The following is a 23,960-nucleotide window of genomic DNA, read 5'->3' on the forward strand; positions in this document are numbered from 1 at the left end:
GTATGAACGGAAGCTCAGACTGAAGTTATATTTAAGGAAACGTTTGCTGAATTACTAGTTTCCTTAAAACTTGAGGGAAGTCTCGTTGGACGTTTTTCTCTTCCACGTTTGAAAATACCTATTTGCATGTATGCCGTAAAATACTCTGAGGGTCTGGACTGACATTTTGTTTTCATAAAATGTTAAGTCCAATAGCTTTGATGGTAAATACTAGAGATGATTTAGGTTTCGGTACTTCAGACTTAATCCCTAAACATGACCTGCTGTGCCTAAGTTTACAAAGAGTCGTAAGGCCCCCGAGGCTACGGCAGCACATGCTGGGGTGACTCACGCCTACCCTGTCAGGTCAACAACCTGTTCTTGCTGTTCTAGATACCGTTTACCTCCCAACAACATTATTTCTGGCACCAGCACAATAACTCAGTGCTTTTTAATGTCACACTAGAAATACTTACTTAAAAACCTACCTATTGCGATGTGATGTACATAGGCGATCCTTAAAGTATGTCTGTAGTATGGCACATGGACACGTGCTGACTCAGTACGATATTGCATAGCTAAGGCCCTTTATCTACGTATGGATGCAAGATCCTGGAGCATTATGCATTGTATTTTGCAGTTGCTTCAGACACTTAGAAATAATAGCAGTTACCATTTGTTAGGCATTTACTATGTGTTAAATATTTTGCATACACTAGTTTTAATTAAACTTCACAACTATTTAGGAAAGTGATTTGCCCCACTTTGCAGACTGGGAAATTGAGGTTTGGAGAAGGGAGAGAAGTAAGTTACCCAAGACCACACATACCTGGTAGGTTGGGGCTGAGCTTCACGCCCAGCTCTCCCTGCATTCAGAGCACATTTCAGATTTTGCTAGGTCTTAACACACTCCCATTTAAAAAGAGAAGGAACATTGCCTCTTACCTTCAGCTTCACCTGTATTTGCATTTTGCCAACTGCTAAGTGAAAAATTATAAGAATTCACTGATGACTAATGAGAGTGAATGGTTTTTCCTATTTATGAGCTATTTGTTTTTCATTCTGGGGATTTCTTTTTCCTTTCAGTTTGCCTTTCTGATTGTCACCTAAATTAAGTAATATCCTTGAAGTTTTGATACTTTTAGAAGACAAAAGAAAGGCAATATGTTAGTTGTCCCTGTGCAACTTTTACCGCTTTTCCCATGGGCACTAATCACCCTCGAGATTTTAACTACATGTGTAAAGAATCATATTTCTATAGACATATACAGTAGGAGTGTTTCCACATACAAAGGTAATGAGTCTTTGGATCAGTGCGGTGCTGACGCCTGCAGATAGAATCTTTCTATCAGTGTGTGACAGGTACCCTATTCCCCACCCCAGGGTGTTGAGAAAGAATTGATTCATTCACTTTATTTCTTCTTCAGGTTTGCCTGCGATGAGATTTCATTGTCTACAGTTAAAGGACATACTTTCCGAGCTGCTGTGAGTAAATTTGGAATGAGACTGTGTATTTTCGTCTAATGGAGAATTAGCTGCGCCCTGAGTGAGGATCGCTGCCTTGGACACTGTCAGAACACTGCGCACAATGTCATCGAACAGGAGTCAGAACCCCCACGGACTGAAGCAGATCGGCCTCGACCAGATCTGGGACGACCTCCGTGCTGGCATCCAGCAGGTGTACACCAGGCAGAGCATGGCCAAGTCCAGATACATGGAGCTCTACACGTATCCTACCGCGGAGGCTGAACACAGGATAAGACTTCGCTTAGAAGTCTGCTCACTAGTATGATCTGTGGATAGTTAGAAATTTGGCCTCATGTTTTCTCTTTCCAGTTCAACTTGTGATAAAATCCCGAGTTCATTTTTAGCTTTAGAAATTAACTCATTTCCTCCTTCTAAGTTTTTTGAACAGAGGTGAAACTGGCTAGTCGGTGGTCTGAAGTTGTGCTGCTCAGTACAGTGGCCCCAAACCCCCTGTGGCTGCCTACATTTGAAATCATTAAAATTAGTTAAGTGAAATGTTAGTTGCTGTGTTGCAGTAGCCGTATTTCAAATGCTCTGTAGATAACAGACGACCTCTCTCGTGGCAGCAAGTGCCGTTGGAGAGCGCTGGTTAGGGCAGGGGGTGTAGGTTTCCAGGGCCCATGGGGCAGAGTGGAGGGGCCGCATCAGAAATGCCTGGTGCATGGAGCTGACATCCGCTCTCTGGCCAACCCCCACCTGGAGGGTTAGCAGAAGTTTCACTCTGCCCCTCATTCACTGCGCGGTGCCTGTTGTGTTCCCCGGAGGCTGAGGAGAGTGTGCAGAAGTGAGGTCGAAGCTAACCTGCTCGAGAGCAGGTTGCTGCGGATTTGCTGGTTGCAGGAGTTTCGAGTTGCTAGTTCAGTGGGTATTTAAGTTTTAATCAGTGAGTATCAGTGATTGTCAGACTTGGTTATGTGATAGTTCAGTATGCCCTCAACTGTGCTAATGTTTTAGAATCTTTTAAAAATTAACATTAATGTAAATAGATAAGAAACTGTACATTTTTCTCTAAATTTAAAATTTATCGTACGTGTGAATATATACTCATAATGTGTATACCCACTTATACCATAGAATGCTTTTTAGAAAAGTAACAGCGTTATTGACCATCATCTACACACTACAAAATTCTCTCTTTTAAAGTGCACGGTGCAGCCTGACCGTTGTCTAATCTTAGAGCTGTTGTGTCACCCCTCAGCAGGCCTGTGCCTGTTAGCAGTCAGTCTCCACTCTCTCCTCCCCAGGCTCTGGCAACCCCTGGCCTACCTTCTGTCTCGAAATTTGTCTGTTCTGGACATTTTATGGACATGGAATCACACTGTGTGTGGCCTTTTGTGACTGGCTTCTCTCAGGATAACGGTTCCAGGCTCATCCTTTTTGCAGCAGGTATTGGTGCTCTTTGTCCTCCTGGCTGAGCTGTTGCATATGCCGCGCGTCTGTCCGTTGGCCAGTGGTGGCGTCTGGTCGTGTCCACGCTGGGCTGTGCGGGACAGTGCGGCTGTCAGGAATGGTGTGTGTGTGTTTCTGTGGGGCCTGCGTTTCCTGTTGAAAGTTGAAACTTTGTATGCTTGCAGCAATTACTGAATACTTTTATTCTACGAATAATTAAGAATTTGTAGATGTTCTGATACGTGCAATTTTAATTACTTTAGGAATGCTACTCTTGAGTGTTATTCTTTGCCTTCTAATGTGGTCTGAGACAATAACAGCTTCATACATTAATTAAGAGTGGAGAATCTGACTTTTGATCTTTAGGTGTTATTTTTGGAATCACAGGCACAGTCTGAGTCCTGTGCATCAGGCATTATGCGAGGTACCACCTACAACGTACTGGAAGCTTACATTGCCCAGGAGTGTTGGTGGCAGTGACCCTTCTCTCTTGGTATTGGAAACCTGGTCTCCAAAAGCTCAAGCAACTTGCTAATTGTTACAACAGGTACTAAAAAATGACCATGCCTGAACTTAGTAGCCTGAATCTAGAGACTGCCCTTATCCACTCTATGGCCCTTAAATGATGGGGATGGTGATTGATTTTAGAGAGGAGTGGAATTTGGGGATGGGGAGAGAGAAACATAGAAACATCAGTTTGTTGTTCCACTCATTTGTGCATTCATTGGTTCAATCTTATATATGCCCTGACTGGATTTCGAACCCACAACCTTGGCATATCAGGATTATTCCCAAACCAACTGAATACCTGGCCAGAGCCTTCACCTGCATTTTCCATGTGCCTTCAATGTTATTGTCAAAAGTAGAACTTTGAGTCATCTGACACATTTTTCTAGGGCACACCTTCACTGCTATCTAAGTCGTTTAAACATACGTAGTTCTTCTTGAAACTGTATTGCTATTCCTGCAGTTTTAGCCCAGCCTTAGTTTGCATAACAGCTTTTTAAGAAGTTTAGTTCCTACAGGTGTATATTCAGTCTCCCTCGGGACCAAGTGACTGTCCCGCCCTTTGAAGAATCTCCTACAGGCTCGTTTACAGGGACATCAGACAGTTGGGGCTGTGAGGTCGTGTTTCAGGTTCAGAGGCACTCTAGGTTCTGGGGAGAAGGACGTGTCACTGATCTGCGGTCACTGGTCAGAGTGAGGCGTGGCTCCTCAGGGTGGGTGCAGGGGCCTGTTGGGAAAGGCTGGAGCAGGAATGTGGGCGAGGACAAGGGAAGAACCCTTCTCTCCCCCTAAGTCCAGCTGACGGCTGACAGGTGGGTTGTTCCCTTCTGTTTATCCTGGAGAGCCCTGACTGACGGGGGTCCTGGAGAAAGCAGCCTGCCTCTGGCTGTGCAGCGGTGTTTTGGAGCGCTTGGGAACCAGTGCTGTACTGGACGAGTGACTTAACGCAGCATGAACGGTTTTCCTGATTTTCCAACTCAAAATGGCAAAGGAAAGAGAGGGAGATTTGGAGAAAGGAAAGGAGGTCCCAGAGCTTCTGCAGTGGGAGGGATCTTGTTCACTTAGCCTTGTTTCTGGCCCCTTCACTGAGGCTTCATTTTCTCCCGCAGGCTGAGCCCTGAGCCCTTGCTCCCAGCCTCCTCCTGTGTGGGGGGCACTACTGTGCAGTCCCAGTGTTCTGCTGTGTCCTGCGTGCATTTATGTAGGCACGTGCAACGAGGGGTTTTCTTTTTGCAGTAAAATAGTGGGAGTATTCCTGTGCACATGGGTAGATAACAGTCAGTTTCCTTACTTTTGACCTTGAAATAGGAAATGAAATTCGAGGGAATGCAGTGCAAGGCGGGGTCCCTGTGGCCTGGCCGTAGCACCCGTTCTTGTGCAGTCCAGAATCCGGGCTGTCTGGTTTTGCAGGGGCCCAGGTCTGCCTGCCCACATTTCCAGGTCAAAGTATTTATCTTTTTTTCTTTTTTCCTGCTGTCATTATACAGCTCAAGTCATAATTTTAGCTTCCCTTGGAATCAGTGTAGACTTCTGTGTTGGTGTCTTTCTCTTTTTTCCTATCTGCGTAAGTTCTCGTAAGCTTTGAGGTTCTGCTTTTCTCCTTGCCGTGCTGTGAGTTGAATTAGTTTATTCTGTTTTCTTAGTCTGTCTTTTCAAAATCTTTTTCTCCGGCCAGTAGAGTAAGAATCACATTGGACTTCCCTAGTAATTTACCACAGTGGCATCTTCAGGGTTCCCATTCAACCAGTGCCCTGACTTTGGTGGCATGGTTCACGGTCCCTGGGAGGGACTCTTAAGTTTTCAGTAGGCATACAGGGAAATGTTCAACCTCATAATTATTAAGGAAGTGAAGAATCTGAAAAAACTTGAACGCATACGGTTGAAAAGAAATGATTATAGCCAGTGTTGGCAAGCGCGGAGGGGGCAGGCGCTCTGCAGTCACCTGGGAGTGGTACTGACTCAGGCTTCCTGGAGAGAGATTTAGAAGTGTAAAGACGTAAAAACATACTCTGGTCTGGTGTTTTTTATTTTGTTTTGTTTTTCAACTTTTAATTCTGTCCTAAGGAAATAGCTGTATTCAAATTGTGCATGCAGAACCATTCAGAATACTTTAGTAATAGGAAACGGTGGAAAGCAACCTAAATCCTTAAGGATTTGGTATTTGATGGCCATAAATAGTCATTAAAGTTTATTAAATAATCGTTGGTACATAATAATGTTTGCAGTGAGAGAGAGAGCAGGACATAAAGGGGCACACCTTCTCTACTTCTGAAAAAAATTTATCTAGCACCACTTTGAAAGAGGTGATTTGCAGGTATTGGGCTTAATTAAGGGTGATTTTTTAATGACCTGTGCTTTCCAGATTTCCAATATATAGCGGACATTTTAAAATGCAGTTTATTTTCCTTATGCAAATGTAAGTTGTGTCTGCCTTTTACTGTTGAGCTGAACTAAGTAGTTGTTGGGATTGAGAAATTGTATCCATCCTTGAGAAATCCCACAGAATTTATAATTATATTGCATAGTTGCCTCTGGAATTGAGTTTTTGTTTTTTATCAGTATGAATATGGTATGTTCAGCTTTTTAAAAAAATTCATGATGTATATACTCAAAGCACTGTGAGTATTTGTAAACAGATCTTACAGTCAGTTCCAAGCGATTGCCAGCAGTTCTTATTTTTGGAACCTGCCGCTGGGTGTGATCTGATTTGCTTGGTCAGGGTATTACCGTTCAGAATGCTGCCTAACCACAGCCTGGAGCAGACTTAGTTCTCTCCTGACTTTGCAGACTACTGTAGTGGGTGGGGGTGGGCCCGCTGCTCTGGCTGGTTTGTGCAGGAGGTCCACACAGTGACAAGTAACAATGGGAAGTATTTTTAGTTTAACTTTTAGTGCAGATCTTTGCAAATGATCTTAATATAAGTTTATTGTTGGAATTTCCAGTCTTTTAAGCCCTGGTTCTGTGAGAAGTAACAGTAGAAAATGGTTCTGTTCTGTTTAGTTTTGCTTTCTGAATTGGGTTAACTTTCAGAAAGTGAAAATGGATTTTAAGTTTGGTAGTAACTGAAAGTCCCCAATTGGTTCCCCTCACCCCATCAGAGGAGGCCCCATGCGGTGGTCAGCTGGACCTCTGCAGCGTCTCCAGGGCCTCTCTGTGTCATCAGAGTGAGGCCGTGACCACTCCCAGAGCAGGAAGGCCTGCCTGGCCCCGGCCCCCGGGCAGGGAAGGTAGGGAAGGCGTTCAGGAAATGTCCGTGGAAATACGAGTCAGCGTGTGTGTATTTGCCTGAGATCTCGGTGCATTCGATGGGACCCTTCCATACCGACTTGGCCCTTAGCCCTGCAGAAGGTGTGCCTTGGCAAGTGATTGAACGGTTCCAGGAGGACGAAGTGTTTGGCCTGTCTCCGAGGCAGAAGCAGACCCGGCTCTTCACCACAAACTGCCACTCCCCACACTGTCCCCATCTGCCTTCAGGGAACCTGGGTGGACCCTCGAGAGGACCAAATGTCTGCTTCCAAAGACAGCTTCCAGGACCCCTTCCAAAAAGAGCCTCCAGTTTGAAAGGTCAAATATGTGGGTTTGCCAGGTTCTGGGTACCTTAGTATAAAACAGCTAACCCATTGTCTGCTGAATGAAGTGTCTCTTGCTGCTTTTTATATTTTTAGTTTATTTTACCTCTTAGTGGTTTTTCATTTCCTTATTTCTTCTTCTATATTTAACTTTCCCTCTTAAAAATTTTTTTTTAAGATTTTACTTATTTTTTAGACAGGGGAAGAGAGGGCGAAAGAGGGAGAAAAACATCAACGTGCATGAGAGAAACATCAGTTAACTGCCTCTCGCACATTCCCACCTGGGGACCTGGCCCACAACCCGCGCGTGTGCACCGAGAATCGAACCGGTGACCTTTCAGTTTGCAATCTGGCACTCAAACACTGAGCCATACAAGCCAGGGCTTAAATTTTTCCTCTTAATCTGTCTTGTTTTTGTTTTAAAAATATTTTTGGATCTGAAATTTTTCTCCTAATTTTTTTTAAGATTTTTTAAAATTTATTTATCTTTAGAGGGGAAGGGAAGGAGAGAGGGAGAGAAATATCAATGTATGGTTGCCTCTTGTGTGTCCCCTGTGGGGAACTGGGAACTGGCCTGCAACCCAGGCATGTTCCCTGACTGGGAATCGGACCGCGATCTTTTGGTTCACGGGCCCACACTCAATCCACTGAGCTACACCAGCCAGGTTTCTCCTAATTATTGATCGTATTTATTTTGCTTCAACACTCATCGTAGAAAGTAAATGACTTACATGCACTGGTGCGCGTGTTGGAATGGTGGGTGGTAGTGTGGCTGTGAGGGGCAGAAGGAGCCCCCAGTCGTACAGACGGAGCTTCCCGCCCCAGAAACCTGAAGCCGGAGTTCAGGCGTGCGCCCACTGCGGTGTCCTTTGGCCTCGAACCGGCTCCCCTTCCCAGCAGTGTGTTCGACAGCCGTGGCATTTTCTGTTTGGCAGCTCCCTGGAGTCCACTTTTTTCTTTTCCAGGGGCATTTCCCCACGTGGTGTGGTCGGTTTGAAGCCAAGGTGTGAAAACTGGGAAGTGGAGGCGGTGGGCCGTGCTGCTGCCTTCGGTGCCATTCTTGTGTGACAGGTAGTCGCTGCGCCCTCAGAAGGACACCCCTGTTTGTACGTAAACGGGTCTGCTTCCTCTTCTCAGCAGGCGTGGGTTCCCCGGGCCGGCATCTCACACGAGGTGCAGGCCGAGGCTGGACTCTTCCACCGCTGGACGCAGCTGTGCAGTGTGGGGGCTACAACTGTTGTGCAGCAACACTGCGTGGGCTCGAGAGTAGATGCATCTGGGGGCTTTCTAACTTGCAGTCTTTGGTTTCTAGATAAGTAATCTTGTAAAATACGAGAAATGCACATAGGCACACAGGGGAAGGGTCCTGCCCTCCGTGTCTTACATCCTGGCCACCCAGGTAGCCCGGTACCCACCCGCTGGGGCGCCTCCGCCCATGGGTCTATCCACACTTCCACAGAGCAGACAAGTGCTTGTGTGTAATTTAAACTAATCTTCAACACAAAGTTTCCTAGTTGAAAGGAAACGTATCTGTAGGGTTCTTGGTTTTTTTTGTACGTGGGGCTCCCTGGAAGCAAACTTGGCCTGAAACGTCTTGGCCAGGAAACAGAAGCGGTCTCCTGGCATCCCGTCACTTTGCGCCTGTATCGAACCACCTGCGACTGTGTGGTCCGGAAACAAGCGTCTCCACTGGAGACCATGGGAAAGTTTGATTTTCCATGATTGCTTTGATAATGTTTGGACTTTAGTCAGAAATAGGAGTTGCCTAACAGCTGGTTCTGTTACCTACATGCCATTAGAAATGCTGAAACCAAAACTGCTTTTGGCAGATGGTGCTCCAAATGCGTGATATGTCTATTTCTAATAATTCATAGTTAGGTCGGGGTTTGTTTTGGTTTGGTTTGTTTTTTTCCAGTAAATTTTAGGATTCTGACCTGGATATTGAAATTTTGTATGCTGTTTTACTTCCTTGTTCTGTAGATACTTCTACTTGCTTACAGTTTTATTTTTCTGTATGTTTCAGGTGTTGTTATAAGCTATAACTCACAGGCCTGCTCAGTGACGTGGAGGGGGTGTGTACATGTGAGGTGGCGTGTCTGCAGTGGGGGATGTTGATGGCCTCCCTTTGTCATCAGCAGTGCCTGATGGATGGTGTGACAGCTGGCATCGCAGAGGAGATGCTGGGGGGGGGGGGGAGGTTTTGGTGCTGCCAAGGCTGGAAAGTTTCGTGAACCCGCAGGGTTTGCTGGACCTCAAGGGATGACGGTGGACAAGGAGGGGGGAAGGTGGAAAGTCTTGCCAGAGGGGGAGGGTTACCGTGAGAATGGGAAGTGACGTTCTGCAAGGACACCTTTGGCAGCTCTGGTGGATGGTTCAGCCAGCTTGGATAAAGGATGGTGCTGGGTTCTGGTAGATCTTGAAAATCAGGTGAGATGGGTTTTTTTTTTCTTGTTTGTTTGTTTGTTTAGTTGTAGGTCCATTGGGATGGGTATATGACTTGAGAATGAATGACTTGATATAAACAAATGGTAACGTGGAAACCGGGTGGAATTAAATCCCGAGATCAGAGATCAGAAGCAGGGAGAGAATAATTCATGTGTGACGTGCAAGGTGAGCTATGGTGGTGGCCATGGAAATTGAACATAAAAGGAGCAAATTACTGGTGTCTGCTGAACTGTGTTTTGACTTTCCCATTTGCGACATTACCAGAATGAGAGTAAATAATGTTTACGTCAATGAAGACAGAGCATGGGAGAACAGACATTATAGATAAGAATGCAACAATTATTTTTTGGAAGATGAGAAGCTAATGGAGGCAGGGTACTGAGTACCAGGGCATAGGAGGCCTCAGCTTAGAAGGCACTGGGAAGAGGATGCTGGCCCATGGCCCCTGGGCCTGCGGCATTGGGCAGTGCCTGGAGGGAAGGGGGGGGTTCAGAATCTGCCCCCAAGTACAGAACACACAACAGCCAAGAAAGAGCCCGTGTCCCAGGTGGAACTGGTGCTGGTATTTAGAACACTTTGAGTGGGACCATCTTAGAATGGAGGGACAGGGGGTCAGGCAGAGGTCAGCATGAACAGGAGCGATCAGCAGAACCCGTGGTAGAAGGTGAGCAGTTAGGGTGCTGGGGCTCCGGTTCTGTATCCAGTACGGTGCTGGTGCTGGAGACAGCGTGGTTCTGGGGGAAACAGGGGGCCCTGAGAAGTACAGCCACTTACCAACATGGGTGGGAGGGCACGGCAGGGAATGGCTAGCTCCTGGGTGCGTGAGACCCAGAGCTGGGGCCACCAGCCCCACCAGGCCAGTGGCATTTCCAGTTGGTCCTTTAGCGCCTTATCACTAAGGATTAGGAAGTATGTGAAAGGACAGAAGAAACAAACAGACCGAAAGGGAAAAGGAAGACTGCAGTCACACAGGGAACACAAGAGCGCTTTAAAGATTACCATGGTCAGATATGAGAAGCCTCTTACATCGCTGTAAACTAGGAACTGGACTGTAAGAAAACTCACATCTGAAATGGCAACTCACATGCCAAAAAGAAAAGTGGTCAGATGGCAAGGAGACTTGAAAGGAAAATAAAAAGGTAAAAGGTATAAGGATCAAGAAGTAACCCAGAGGCCCAATATCTGACTGTTAGGTAGTAATTCTAAAGAAAAACGAGATTCTTAACACTTATAATACTATGGAGAATATAACAGGAGATACTGCAGTGTCCAAGCTAATGAAGAGAAAGAGCGACACCCGGAACAAAATAATGAAATTTCTGTGCAGAACGAATTGGGAGAGACCGCAGAACCAGCGGGTTGGGGTAAAGAGGGCAGGCGAGTTCCTGGAGTAGCGCTGCCCCGAAGGTCCACAGCGGACGCGGGAAGCCCGGCCGAAGTTCCCACAGGAGCAGGCAGGGGGCAGGAGCCCCAGGCTGTCTTCAGGAGCAAGTTGAGGCAGAGGAGCCAGGGGTGACACCTGTCTGGCCGTGTGGCCTAGCAGCACTCTGGGGCCAGGGCACTGTTACAGTAAGTCTGACAGAGGGGACCGACAGAGAGGACCAAAGTTGTGCACGGGCTTTTTGTTGAGTAGTTTAACCCAAGGCCCAGCCCTAAGGCTTTATGTTTTTGTTTTTAGTTTTAGATAATAAAATACTTATGATTATCTTTGGCTGAGGACATCAGATTTTCAACTGGCTTTTATGCATTTTTTTAATCCTCACCTGAATGCATGTTTATTGATTGTAGAGAGAGGGGAAGGGATGCGGAAAGAGGGAGAGAAACATTGATACCCATAAAGGGAAGTGTGGCGTGCGGACCCCTCGTGTGAGGCTGCTTTAATTCAGGACGCTTCTGAGATTTGCCCACGCTGCAGCAAGTGTCACTAGGTTTCCGTTGTCATTACTGGGTGATGTCATGTTGTGGGAATACAGCAGTATTTTAATTCATTCTTTAATGAGAGAGACTTGGGATGTAATGGGTAAAGCCGCTGTAGACATCAAGTCCAGTTCTTTCCATGGGTGTAATGTTTTCGTATCTCTTGGGTAAGTACATAGCAGTGGGATTGCTGGATGCTGTTTGTGTGTATGGGGATACTGGGTTGGCCAAAAAAGTCTGTTTAGTATTATCTGTAAAGTAAAAGACATTTTTCATATCCGCCAGTAACTTTATTGATTTTGGTATTTTGAGCAGCGTCAGCTCTCTCTCATGTGGTATAATGTTGATTGCTCTCAGTTTGATCGCCGTCAGCTTCAACTAGTCCACCCGACCGTGGAGCATCATCCAGTGAGAAATTTCCAGCACAAAATTCACAAACCACTTCTGACATGTTCGGTCAGTCACAGCACCTTCTCCATACACTGCACAAAGTTTTCATTTTGCATTTCAGTTGTGTTTTTACCTTTCTTGAAATAATAAAGCATAATATGCCAAAAATGCTGCGTGTTTTCTTCCGTCTTCAATATTAAAATGTCTACACAAAAATTCACCAATTCCGATAACTTTTTTTTTAATGCACGCTGATATGACAGCTGTCACAATACAGTCGAACAAGATTGTTTGGAATGACGTTAAAGACCACTAAGCACTACTGGAGCCATCTTCCAGAAACAAACAAATGAACTTTCTGGCCAACCCAGTGGCTTGTAAGAAAGCCGCAGACTGTTTCAGAGTGGCCGTGCCGCTTGGTGCTCCTACAAGCAGTGTTTGGGAAAGTTTGCGTGGGGTGGCAGCTTCGCCAGCACTTGGTGTGTCTGTCCCGGAGGTTTTAGCCATTCTCGTGGGTTCGTGTTGGTCTGTCTCACAGCTTTAACCTGCGCGTCTGTGACGATTAGTGACACGGCTCCCTTTTCACATGCTAGCTAATTACTTCTGTGTCCTCTTTCTGTACGGTATTCTAGTCTTGCTGTTTTCTTCCCGTTTTTGGATTACTACACTTTATATTACTGAGTTGTGGGGGTTTGTCTGGGATGTTGGTGTTTTGTGGGATGTGTCTGGCTAATCTTTTCTTCCAGTCTGACACTTGTTGTTTTCTTACTGGTGTCTTTGAGTGAGCCGATATTTTTCATTTTGAGGAAACCCACTTTGTTTAGTTTTCTTTCATAGTTATGTGGCCTATAAGGAACCTTTGCCCGGATCACGAAGGGACTGCATTATCCTGCCAACGCTGTATAATTTGGGTGTTTGCACTCAGGTCTGTCATCCATCTTGAGTTCATTTTGCGTGTGTTGTGAGGGGGGCTGGCCGGTTAACTCCAGTGCCCTCTGTGAGAGAGGCTTCTCCCCAACGGGTGGCTGTGCGCCTTTGTTAAATAGATGACGGTTTTAAGTGTGTTTCTATTTCTAGAATTGTTTCATTGATCTATATACCCATCCTGAAGGAAGGAATGCTGTATTACTAATTTGATTTATGTTTCGTGGGATATTGTGTATCGCATTCTATAGCATGTTGGTTGGTGTTATTTTTTGTCATTTCTTAATTCCTGTAGCATTATGAAAATTCTTAAAGTCAGGTAGTATAGGTGTTCCAACTTTGCCCCTCTCCTCCCCCGCCCCCAAAGATTATTTTGATTATTCTAAGTCCTTTGCATTTCTGTAAACTTTATTTTTAGTTTGTCATTTTCTACCCTGAATGCTGCAATTAGGATTGGGGTTGCATTGAGTTCTTTGAGTTTTATTGAGATATAACTGACATACCGTGGAATTGTTCATTGAAAGTGTATTCATTTCACTGGTTTTTAGTGTATTCACAGACCTGTTCAACTTATCACTACATTCAATTTTAGAGCATTTTTTATGTACACTTTCATTACCATAGCCTTACTTCTCCATGTCCTACTAATATACTTTCTGTCTATAGATTTGTCTGTTCTGAGGATTTTGTATGAATACATTCATAATATGTGGTGTTATGGATTGAATTCTGTACCCGCAAAATTTATGTGTTGAAGCTCTAACCCCGGTTTTATAGTGTTTGGAGATGGGGCCTTTGTGGAGGGTAGGTACGATTAAGTGAGGTCCTAAGATGGGCCCTAGTGCTGCAGGATTGGCGTCTTTATCAGAAGAGGGAGGGACACCAGAGAGCGCTCTCTCTGAGACGCAGGGAGAAGGCTGCTGTCTGCGCACCTGGAAGAGAGTTCTCGCCAGAAACCCACCCTGACGGCACCCTGGCCTTGAACTTCGGCCTTCAGAACTGTGCAGTGCTTGGATAGTTTGCTAGGTAAATACATACTTGTGATCATTTCTCTGTGATGAACGCTTATGGGTGTAATTACTACATCAAAAAGGATAGAATGTAAGGCTTTCACATAGTTTTCAGTTTTGTGCTAGAAACACTGCAGCAGTGTTCACTCTGACCCTCCAGTGGGTAGGGGCTCCCTCTCTCCTGCATTTCAGCTGCCTCTAGGTTTGTTTGGTTTTTTTAAGACTTGTTAATTTAGCAACTGCACATTAACATACTGCCAAGAGACAGAGGTCAGGCTGAACTAGATAGCCAAAAAAATTCCCCGGATGCAAACTAGAGCTGGCTGCTAGGTGTAAAAATTATGCGCCTCTGTGGCAGCTTTTGAGGATTTGGGCAAGGGGTGGGCTGGGAAATGGTGGCCACACAGAAGAGGAGACAAAGCCTTGTGCCCAGGCAGGTAGCAGAGGCGGTGCAGACAGCGGTGTAAGAAAGTGTGACCATAAACCCAGAGTTGGCATCAGAGATTATCGGACCTGGTTTTCTTAACTGAATTTTCCTGTGATGGTGTGTCACACAAAAACATTGAGACACGAAAGGTGGAAATAAGGAGGTAGAATGTAGGTATTAGAGGGAAAGTCTGACCAAAAGGTAGGAGTAACTATTTTGACATCAAATATGTGGGATTTAGGGGCACTGTTGTTACTTCCCTCCAATGGAGGAATGTCACTTCCAATTATATTCACCAGGAATGCAATTTCACATTTGTATACTTACTAATAGGGCCTCAAAAGATATGACAGATATTGTAGAGCGTTGTAAGAACAATTTACAAGTCCTTAGTTAGGGAGATTTCAATAAAAAATTTTCCGTGATTAATAAACAGACAAAAATAACCCTCAAGATAAAAGATTTGGAAAGCAGAACTGACCATCTTGCTGCAACAGGTCCAGACAGTCAGGAAGTGGATGTTCCCCTTAAGCACACACAAAGAGAACCCACACAGCTCTAAGTCTCATCGCATTTTAAAGAAACTACCAAAAAGGTAACATTCTTTAAATTAATTCTTTAAAATGAAATCAAAAGTTTTCTAAGGTAGGAGGGAACACCCTTTGGAAATCTTTTAAAAAATTTAAATAACTGAAGTAAGAGAACTAATAGTGGAAAAAAGAAAATTTAACTGAATAAAGGAATTAAATATCAGAGCTCGGTGGTGCAGCCAAAGTGGTCTGGGGCAGGAAGCCTGTAGTTTTCAAGCCGACATTTAAAAGAGCAAAGAAGCAGAGAGATTAACAGAGCTAGGCAACCAAGACAAGGATTCACAGAAAGACAACAATTGTAAAGAAAGAAGTAAGAACAGAAATGAACTAAAGATACACTTGAAAATTCATAAATCCCAAACCAGTTCTTTAAAAAGACTAATAGACTAGCCTGTGGCAAAATCAATCATAAAATATGTTTAAGGCTTCTTAATGTTTTTAACGAGAAGGCTAAACAGTGGGGCAGTGTACTTGCAGACTTCTAAGTAACGCGCACTGGTACTTGTGGTGGGAAAGAACAGACCGTGCAGTGCACAGCGTGTGACCCACTCATTGCTCACCCTCACATACAGTTGTACCCAGAGGGAAGAGAAGCCTCGGTGTGGAAACCAGACCTAAAGTAGGGTTGTGCCAAAAATTGGAGCCCGCCAAATGACTGTTAGCAGAGACTGTCAACAAGAGGAGGGACAAAGTGTTGTGAATCTGTACTGTGTAGTACCTTGCGTAGGGCTGTAGCCGTCACATCCTGACCGAAACAAATGGCGTCAGCAGATGTACCTGTTACGGTCTGTGTCATGTTTGGAAACACATGAAGTCATAAAATAGGAAAACATCCACGAGAGTGACAGAGACCAACTCCTGGGAGCCTCTGCCCCTTGGTGCAGTGGCGGGAGGAGTGGGCTGGGGAGGAGTGGTAGTGACCGCAGTTACTCTCCCCTACAGTCTGTGCCGGTCGCTTTCCTGAATGGGCGGGGGTGAGGGGGTTGGACGAAATGGGAAAGGCTGGGAAATAGTGAGATTTTTCCAAATTGGATCATGAGCTAATGAGTTCATTGTGTATTGTAATCTGTGATTCTCTCTGCATTTGAAACATTTACTAAAATGATTCATTGTTTTAAGGCATAGTTCTTTGATTACTGCTAAGGTTGAGGAATTTGAGGGGGAGGGTAGCCACTAATACATATTTCTTTTAGCTTTTGGATTTTCTGTTGGAATACCGTGCCCATGTTTCTATAGAGATTAATTTTTGCATGTTTTAAATTACCTTAATTTGTTAAAGATAGCAATAGTTAATTTAAGATATCTTTTACTAACATATTTTCAAAGTTTCAGGTTGTTTATGACTTTGCTTAGAAAGACCTTTTCCAAACTGAGATCTGGAAAATATTCTTGTGTATTTTCTTTGTTTTATGGTTTCAATTTGTGTATTTTCTTAATCTATTTCTAATATATTTTGGAATATAGATTATTTTTTTGAAATCTCTTCTTACCATTGCCATTTATTGAATAATCCTTTTTTACCCACTAGTTTGAAATATTTTTATGTACTAAATTCTTACAATATATCAGAATATTGTTTTATTTATATTTTTTTCTGTCTGAATCAGTATCAGCAAGTAAAATACATGCCGATACACTGCAATAGCTTGAAAGGTTGTAACCCATCAGTGGTTCTCCATCTCATCCATCCTCATTCCCTATCCTCTTTGCTGCTCCCTTCCCAAAGGTAGCTAGTTTAGACTTTGGCTGTTTCTTGGGATATTCTGCGGGGTTTTGTTTTCTTTTGTTTTCACACATCTCCGTAGTTCTCAATAGTACCTGTGTACTGCCCTCATGGTTAACCATGTTGAACGTCTCTGACTTTTCTGTAGGAATAAGTGGACTTGGTCTCTTGCCTGCCACTTCTTAAGCTTTGCGTCCTTCATCCTTAAGGTGTAGCTTTGTTTAAATCTACTTACATATACTGTAAAGTAAAGGTTATTTCAATAATTATATGCTTCTGGAAATACAGCTAAACGTTGTAATAGACTGCGGTTATTAGCTTTCTGTTTTTACTGAAGAAGATCATTGCCACCTTGAACCTTTGTTGCCTTCTCGTATACTTGGGACCACTTCCTCAACAAAGTGTCAGTAGATAGTCTGGAAGTTCCAGCGTCTTCTCAATGACCTTCCCCCTGAACCTTTCCTTGTCCCCCGGGCCAGCTGCTGTCTGTGACAGCAGACAAGCTTGTGAATGGGGCTGGTGCACTTGTAGCTTTATTGGGATGTGAATAATGTGATCTCTTCTCTACTCTAGTGGTCAACAGGCTTTTGTCGATACATTGGATAGGTGTCGATGCTGAAATAGTGTGTAAGAAAATACATTTGTATTGATCATTGTTCACATCAAGGATGCATGTTGCCTTCCTTAATTTCCTTCAAGTCACGTTTATAACTACTGCACAAGTGTTCACCAGTCAAACCAAGCGCGAGGGGCTGGCGTCCCTCCTTCTAAATCGAAAAAGGGGCAGACGCCTGGGGGAGCTCAGTTTGTTGGCTTGGAATTATACAAACGACTTAAAGAATTTTTGAAGAATTACTTGACAAATCTTCTTAAGGTAAGACATTTTACATATACAATGACCCTTTCTAACAGTAAAAATAGGCAGCCTCAGTGCTGAGTCTCGCACTGTCGTTTTCGTCGCTTTATCACCACGGTCCGCCTGCGGGCAGCCGGGCGTCTTCGCTGCCCTCGTGCCATAACAGCAGTGCCTCCGTGTGCCATGGGGTTGGACACCGGAGAGCCTTCAATGTAGGCAGATCATTACGCGCTCATGTGCCCATGTTGTGCTTGCAACCCAATGTGCTGTTCCAAATCAAAATCTACAAGCGATAGGAAGGCTTTCCCGCCCTTGGTCATCCCATTTTTCCAGTGTGAATCTTGACTTTACACACGACCGTGTAGTGTTTCTCAGAACTACGATGCAGTTGTGTCCTTGCCCCAGATGGGTTTCACCAGAACGCCTGTTTCCTGCCAGTGTGGGTTCCCCCTGCTCCGAGCCTCTCTTGCTCGGCGGCGGTGGGGTGTTCCCTTCACCTGCCTTTCTCTTCCCTGGTCCCGTCCTCTGTTGCAAAGGCAGTGTGATGCCTTCCATCCAGCCACAGGGCCGCTGCCTCTGGTGCTGCACATGTTGCCTGGAGTGAGTGACGACGTCTCTGCTCTCTACCCGGGGACTGGCACTCTATGGATATGTTTTTTAATATTTTTGATTTACACAAGACAATAGGCAAAAATTTTAGCACACTGCAAAATTGTTTTTCTAAATATATCTTACAAGGTCATTGGAAACATGTAAAGATTCCAATAAACTGCAGTTAATTGACTGCAGGTTGTGACTTAAATAGAACCCTTTCATGTTCCCCACACTGTTTCTGACGTCTTGCTGAAGCCACTGTGTCCTTGTTTTTATTCACAACACTTTGTAAAGTAGACACTGGAATTTTTAATACAAAATGAGGAACATATATTGTGTTGGCAAAGTTTTGGTTGCTGTGGTATCAGTGAGATTTTTGCCTTTTACGAAAGATCATATACTGTGATTCAGAATAGTTGAGGCATTTTATTTCTTATTTAAATGTGAATGAACAACAGTCTGGTGGTGTCACATGATCAGATCTCCATGTGGCTGTCGGGTCGCTGTGGATGACACAGTGTGAGCTGTTTCACACAAGCCCCACCCCCAGCCTGAGAGCCTGGAGCCTGAGAGCCTGGAGCCTGAGAGCCATCCTGGCTGGCTAGGCCCTTCCTTCCCGTTCCCCCGTTCCCCCGTTCCTGTTCCCATTCATGGGGGAGCCCCTCCCTCTGCCTCCACCTCCCCTGTCTCCTGGACGGGGCATTTCAGTGATTCTGCAGTTTCATGCTCAGCCGTTAAAGGCTACATTTGTAGATGTCATTAGCACCTAAGGAAAAATTTTCAAGTTAGTTTCCTTCAAATACAAATCTGTGGTTTAAGTTGCAGACATCTCAGTAAAAATAATCTTCATTAATGCACATTTTCCTCTTGAAGTTTTGTTAAAGGAGAACTAGTCTATCATTATAGTTATTTTTATAAAAATGTAACACATTAGCACAAAAAGCTTTTATACTTTTATCATTTTTAAGTAAATCTAATGAAGGTAAATTAAAAAAATAAATGGTATTGGCCTATGGTCTAAATTGTTAACAGGACATGTTAATTAACTTTTTAACAGAGAAAATAGCAAGAGGATGATTTTTGAGCTGAATTTTGATTTGTTAACAAAAAGGAATCACCCTCATTGTAAAAGTTCAGGGTTCTTTTTATGAGTGTATATGCATATTTAACACCAGGAAAAAAGTGCCAGGTTGAGGCGAAAGAATTATTAAAATTCTCTCTTCAGTCCAGTCCTCACAAGCTGTATTTGTATGAGAATCTATGTTGATGAGCATGTTTTCACACACAGAGTAATTCAAAGGACATCTGAAGCCATACCCATCAGTGTGTGGTCTTGCAGTAGATGTGTTTAGTAGACTTCCACCGTGTGACAAATTAACCATCTTTAAAGCTGGGGTTGCCTTATTTTCAGGATGGAGAAGACTTGATGGATGAGAGTGTGCTGAAGTTCTACACTCAGCAATGGGAAGACTACCGATTTTCCAGCAAAGTTCTGAATGGAATTTGTGCCTACCTCAATAGACACTGGGTTCGCCGCGAGTGTGACGAAGGACGAAAAGGAATATATGAGATCTATTCTGTAAGATTTCTTAGAACACCTTTCAAATGTGTTTTCTGAGCACATTTTTTTTAGAGCCCATCATCTTTTCAGTGAGGGGCTCTAGGCAAATGTCAAGCTATTTCAGAATAACAGGCTAATTTCCCTTGTTTTAATTTACCAATAAATGACCCTTAGTTTGTGGCAAGAAGGGACAAGGGTGAGTAAACGGGAGTTCTGAAGTACACCTGCACGCTCCTGTGTTGGTGACTGAAGTCCCTTCTTCGGTCACTTGACCAGCCATCAGGTTTTGCCCGGATTGCCCCGTGTCACACTGCAAGCCCTTTGTAAAGTGAACACTAGAATAGTTCTTTAGTGTTAAACTGAGGCAATGCACGCTGTGTGTGCAGAAATGTTGGTGGCTGTGCTATCGGTGAGGTTTTTGCCTTTTAAAAAGGGTCATATCCTGTGATCCAGGCTAGCTTAGTTGACATTTCACTGCTTGTTACTTAGATTGAAACAAACAGGAGTGTGGTTGCATCACAGTGTGGTCAGGTTTTCCTACGGCTGTCCCGGCAGAGCCAGGCCCGTGTGGCCCTTTCCTGACCTTCCTCCAGGCTCTGGAAGCTGTCTCACCAAGAGGACCATGCACCACCCCCCTTACAGGGTAACGGGGTGCACGGAATAACAGACACAGTTTAAAGTGGGGGGGTTTCTTTTAATACTGCGTGAGAACAGACTTTGAGTTGGTAAATCACCTTCAAATACAAATTATTTTGTATTTGTATTATTACGTTTCTTCAGTCAAGGAAGTTTTTTCTAGGCCCACTAGTTTTCAAGGTGTGGTCCCCAAACCTGCAGCCTCGCGCCACCTGGGAACTTGTTAGGGTGCTGATGACTGGGCCTCAGCCTGGACTTCATGAGAACCTGCCGGTGGGGCCCAGCGGTCTGCTTCAGCAAACCCTCTGATGCACAGTCCGCTGGGAGCAGCGTTGGCAGGAGGACTTGGAGCAGCCCTGCCTTCCTGCTGGTGACAGGCTGTCAGATACGCAGACGGGACCCTTCGAACCAGTCATACGAAAATGTCCAGTTCTGGGGAGTGAGATAGCTCTGTGTCCAGGAATGTCGTATGGTAGCAACGTAGCCTTGCTGTAGACCAATTGAATTGTAAGAAAAACTTAATGTAACACAGGATCACGACGACCCACTTTTGTTTATGTGTGTAGCTCAGTTTCTGGACCAAGCTGCTACTGCTTCATGGTGATGATGATGCTTTGTTCTACAGTTACGTGGCTTTAGCAAAACTCACTAGGCTCATTGTTCTGATTGAGCTTTTTGGGCTTCCCCTTTCTTTTCCACTTACAAGTGCATTCTTGTCAGTGTAGAAGTCGGCGTGATTTGGGTCAGTTTCCTCTTGGAAGCCTGCTGACCTGCAGCACCCCATACGGCCTCTAATAGCGTCACTGAGTGCTGAAAACCATTCTTTCTCTTCAGTTCTTCTCAACTATGTTCAGTAGCAGTAAAGAAAGTGTAAAGACGTGCAAATACACTTTACAGAGTATGTTTCTCAAGACTGAACTGCATTTTTATTTTATTTTTTTTAAATATTTATTTATTTTTAGAGAGAGGGGACAGGAAGGAGAAAGAGTGGGAGAGAAACATCAATATGTGGTTGCCTCTCATGGGTCCCCCACTGGGAACCTGGCCTGCAACCCAGGCATGTGCCCTGACTGGGAATCGAACCGGCGACCCTTTGCTTCACAGGCCCGCACTCAATCCACTGAGCTACACCAGCCAGGGCTGAACTGAGTTTTTAAAAAATTGCATTTAAAATTCACCCTTTCTACATTCTTAAATGCTATAGTTACTGTTTGGAAATACAATACACCACCATAAATTTTTAGTAAAGGCTAGATAGAGACAGTATATCCTGTCCAGAAAGTATCCAGGTATGTTATATGAGAAATAGAGACAGTTATTGAAGAAGATGCAAGAAACATACATAGGACAGTGACGCCTCACACCCCTGCAAAGTAGGCACCGCAGGACCTCACACAGTTCTCCCAGTCTCCATCAGCTGCCCCGTCGTATTTTCCCGAATTTCATCAATGGTCTAAAATCTCTTCCTTTTCAAAGGTGATTTTAGTTTGGGGAGAAACCAGAAGTCACAGGGCACCAAATTTGGTCTGTAAGGGGGCTGAATCACCTGGGTGATGTGGTTTTTCACCAAAAAATTGTACATGAGACATGATGCATGGAGCAGGATTGTGGTCATGACGAAGCTGCCAATCACCAGTTGCCTCTAGCTTCAGCCTTCTGAATCATCCAGATAGCTTCCGTGGAGGAATGCTCAAGCTTAACGCAAAATTGAATGCAGATTCATTGCTCCACTCGCCTAGCCATTTTGAATGTGATGGCCACACAGTACACATGCTTTCTCAACAGTGTCTACCTCCCCCACTGACTAGTACAGTGAAGTCATCATTGTTCACACATGTGCATTCCAGCCCATGCCCCCTGCTGCCGGGTTACATTGATATCACATAAACCATTCTCACTGTGTGAACAATGGCTAACAGCTGGACTGTTTCTGGACAGACCTCATGTTCTTCCAAGGAGCCTGTTTAATTCACTTAAAGTTCAAGTCTCAGTAGACACGGTGAATGGTTTTCATACAATAACCTCATTATGTTTTCCAGAATCTCCAGAAGATGATGCTTTCTTATGAAATAAAAAGTTTTACTTTTTCCTGACAATTCTTTTTCCTTTTTTAATTATAAAAAGTTGTTCTGTAAGAAGAGGGGTTGGCTCCTTTCAAGTCAACCAGCAGACATAAATTAACTTCACAACTGACACGCTAGTGATCCTGCACACTTTTCCCCTGGGCCTGGGCCGCACTGTGCTGCTGTGATTTACCTCTGGTCCTGCTGTCTGCTCTTGCCTGGCTCTTCTTCCTCTCTCTCTCCAAAGCGACAAATTGTCCAGAGTCACATTAGGACTGTCTAGAGCTGTCTGAATTAGAAAGGGTATGTTTGGAAGAAGTTAGTTATGTGGTGTGTCTTTCCTGAAAGTTCACAGCCACTGCATTGTTCCTGCTCTGAAGAGAAACACAAGGGTGTGTGTTTTTCAGGCTTTGTGTGTGTGTATGTGGAAATACACTCAGTGAAAATTCACTATATAAATTTTATTTTAAGATTTTTTAATTTATCTTTAGAGGGGAAGGGGAGAGAGAGAAATATCAATGTGTGGTTGCCTCTCATGTGTCCCCCACTGGGAACTGGCCTGCAACCCAGGCATGTGCCCTGACTGGGAATCGAACTGCGATCATGTGGTTCGCAGGCCTGCGTTCAATCCACTGACCTACTCCAGCCAGGGCCTAAATTAAATTTTTATATAATTCAGAGAGATGTATCTTATATAAACCCAGTTTTATCTATGGTTGCATTTGGGGGAAATAAGACTGATCCCATTTGTGTGTAAATGAATTTCTCATCCATTTGTATTTAAACATTAAATTGATATAAATTTGAATATTATTTTGACTAAATAATGCCTCAACAAACAGATTAAAAGTCATGTGTGAGTTATTTCTGTTTTGGAGAGAGTCTTTATAGGCACTTTCTGATATAGCTTCTGTGTAAGTTTTTTAAACTTTAAAAAATTATCTTCATTAAGTATCTCAGGTCAAAAATTAAGTTTGACCCAGGGAATGATTATATAGATTGCATCCACTGTGCCCTTTAAACTGATATATGCATTCTCCTTAAGTTCAAATTTTTATGTTCCTTATGAAATGTGAGCTGATAAGCATCCATACTTTGATACCTCTTGAAGATGTTAACTTGGGAGTGGCTGTTATTTCATTGGGTTGGTAGATTTTTATGAAGTTACCATCTGGAAATACTGATCAATATAATCAGGGATTCAAGCTATTTCCTGTGGCTTCAGTATTAGAAAAACAGTAAAAAGTACAGACATTTTATACTTTCCCTTTTTCTTTTTCTCCAGCTCGCATTGGTGACTTGGAGAGATTGTCTGTTCAGGCCCTTGAACAAACAGGTACCTGCTTGTGTGAGTGCGGGTGGCTTTCTCCTAAAATCCCGGCAGGTCTCGCTTCCTAGCCATTGTCTTCCCCTCTCCTCGGGAACATCTCAGGAGGACCTCTCATCTCGCGGTGTTTAATGGATGTAAATGCTTAAGAGATGTACAGTCACATGATACATACTGTAGCCTGTCATCTGCATGTCTTTTTCCTGTGTCCTTTCTACAGGTAACCAATGCTGTTTTAAAACTGATCGAAAAGGAAAGAAACGGCGAAACCATCAACACAAGACTCATCAGTGGGGTTGTACAGTCTTACGGTAAAGACTTTTCCTTCAGTTGATTTACAGTTTTTATATCACAGGTCAATTATAACAGTACTCCGACAGATTCACTTCGAAAACATTTTAGGTTGGTTTTTTTTTTTTTTTTCCAAGAATACCGTTAGTGTTACAAGGTGCTCATAATTCTCTTTTAAGTCATTGTGATTCTTTTTGATATTACTGATCATAAAATTGTTGGATCCTTGTAATTG

At 43.9% G+C, this 23,960-nt stretch overlaps 1 protein-coding gene across 1 annotated transcript in view; it reads left to right on the top strand.

Annotated features, from left to right (window-relative positions):
- The window catches only part of CUL1 (cullin 1), an 83,281-nt gene that overhangs the window by 30,803 nt on the left and 28,518 nt on the right, over positions 1-23,960 (top strand). The window contains exons 2-6 of the mRNA XM_037035525.1: positions 1,407-1,707; positions 17,097-17,271; positions 19,259-19,426; positions 23,393-23,443; positions 23,655-23,745. Coding sequence (XP_036891420.1) covers positions 1,568-1,707; positions 17,097-17,271; positions 19,259-19,426; positions 23,393-23,443; positions 23,655-23,745 — 625 coding nt within the window. The 5' untranslated portion in view covers positions 1,407-1,567. The remainder of the gene's footprint in view (positions 1-1,406; positions 1,708-17,096; positions 17,272-19,258; positions 19,427-23,392; positions 23,444-23,654; positions 23,746-23,960) is intronic.

Source organism: Sturnira hondurensis, unplaced genomic scaffold (assembly GCF_014824575.4).
Source record: "Sturnira hondurensis isolate 20B ecotype Veracruz unplaced genomic scaffold, ASM1482457v3 Scaffold0022464, whole genome shotgun sequence".
In the NCBI taxonomy this organism is placed as follows: domain Eukaryota; kingdom Metazoa; phylum Chordata; class Mammalia; order Chiroptera; family Phyllostomidae; genus Sturnira; species Sturnira hondurensis.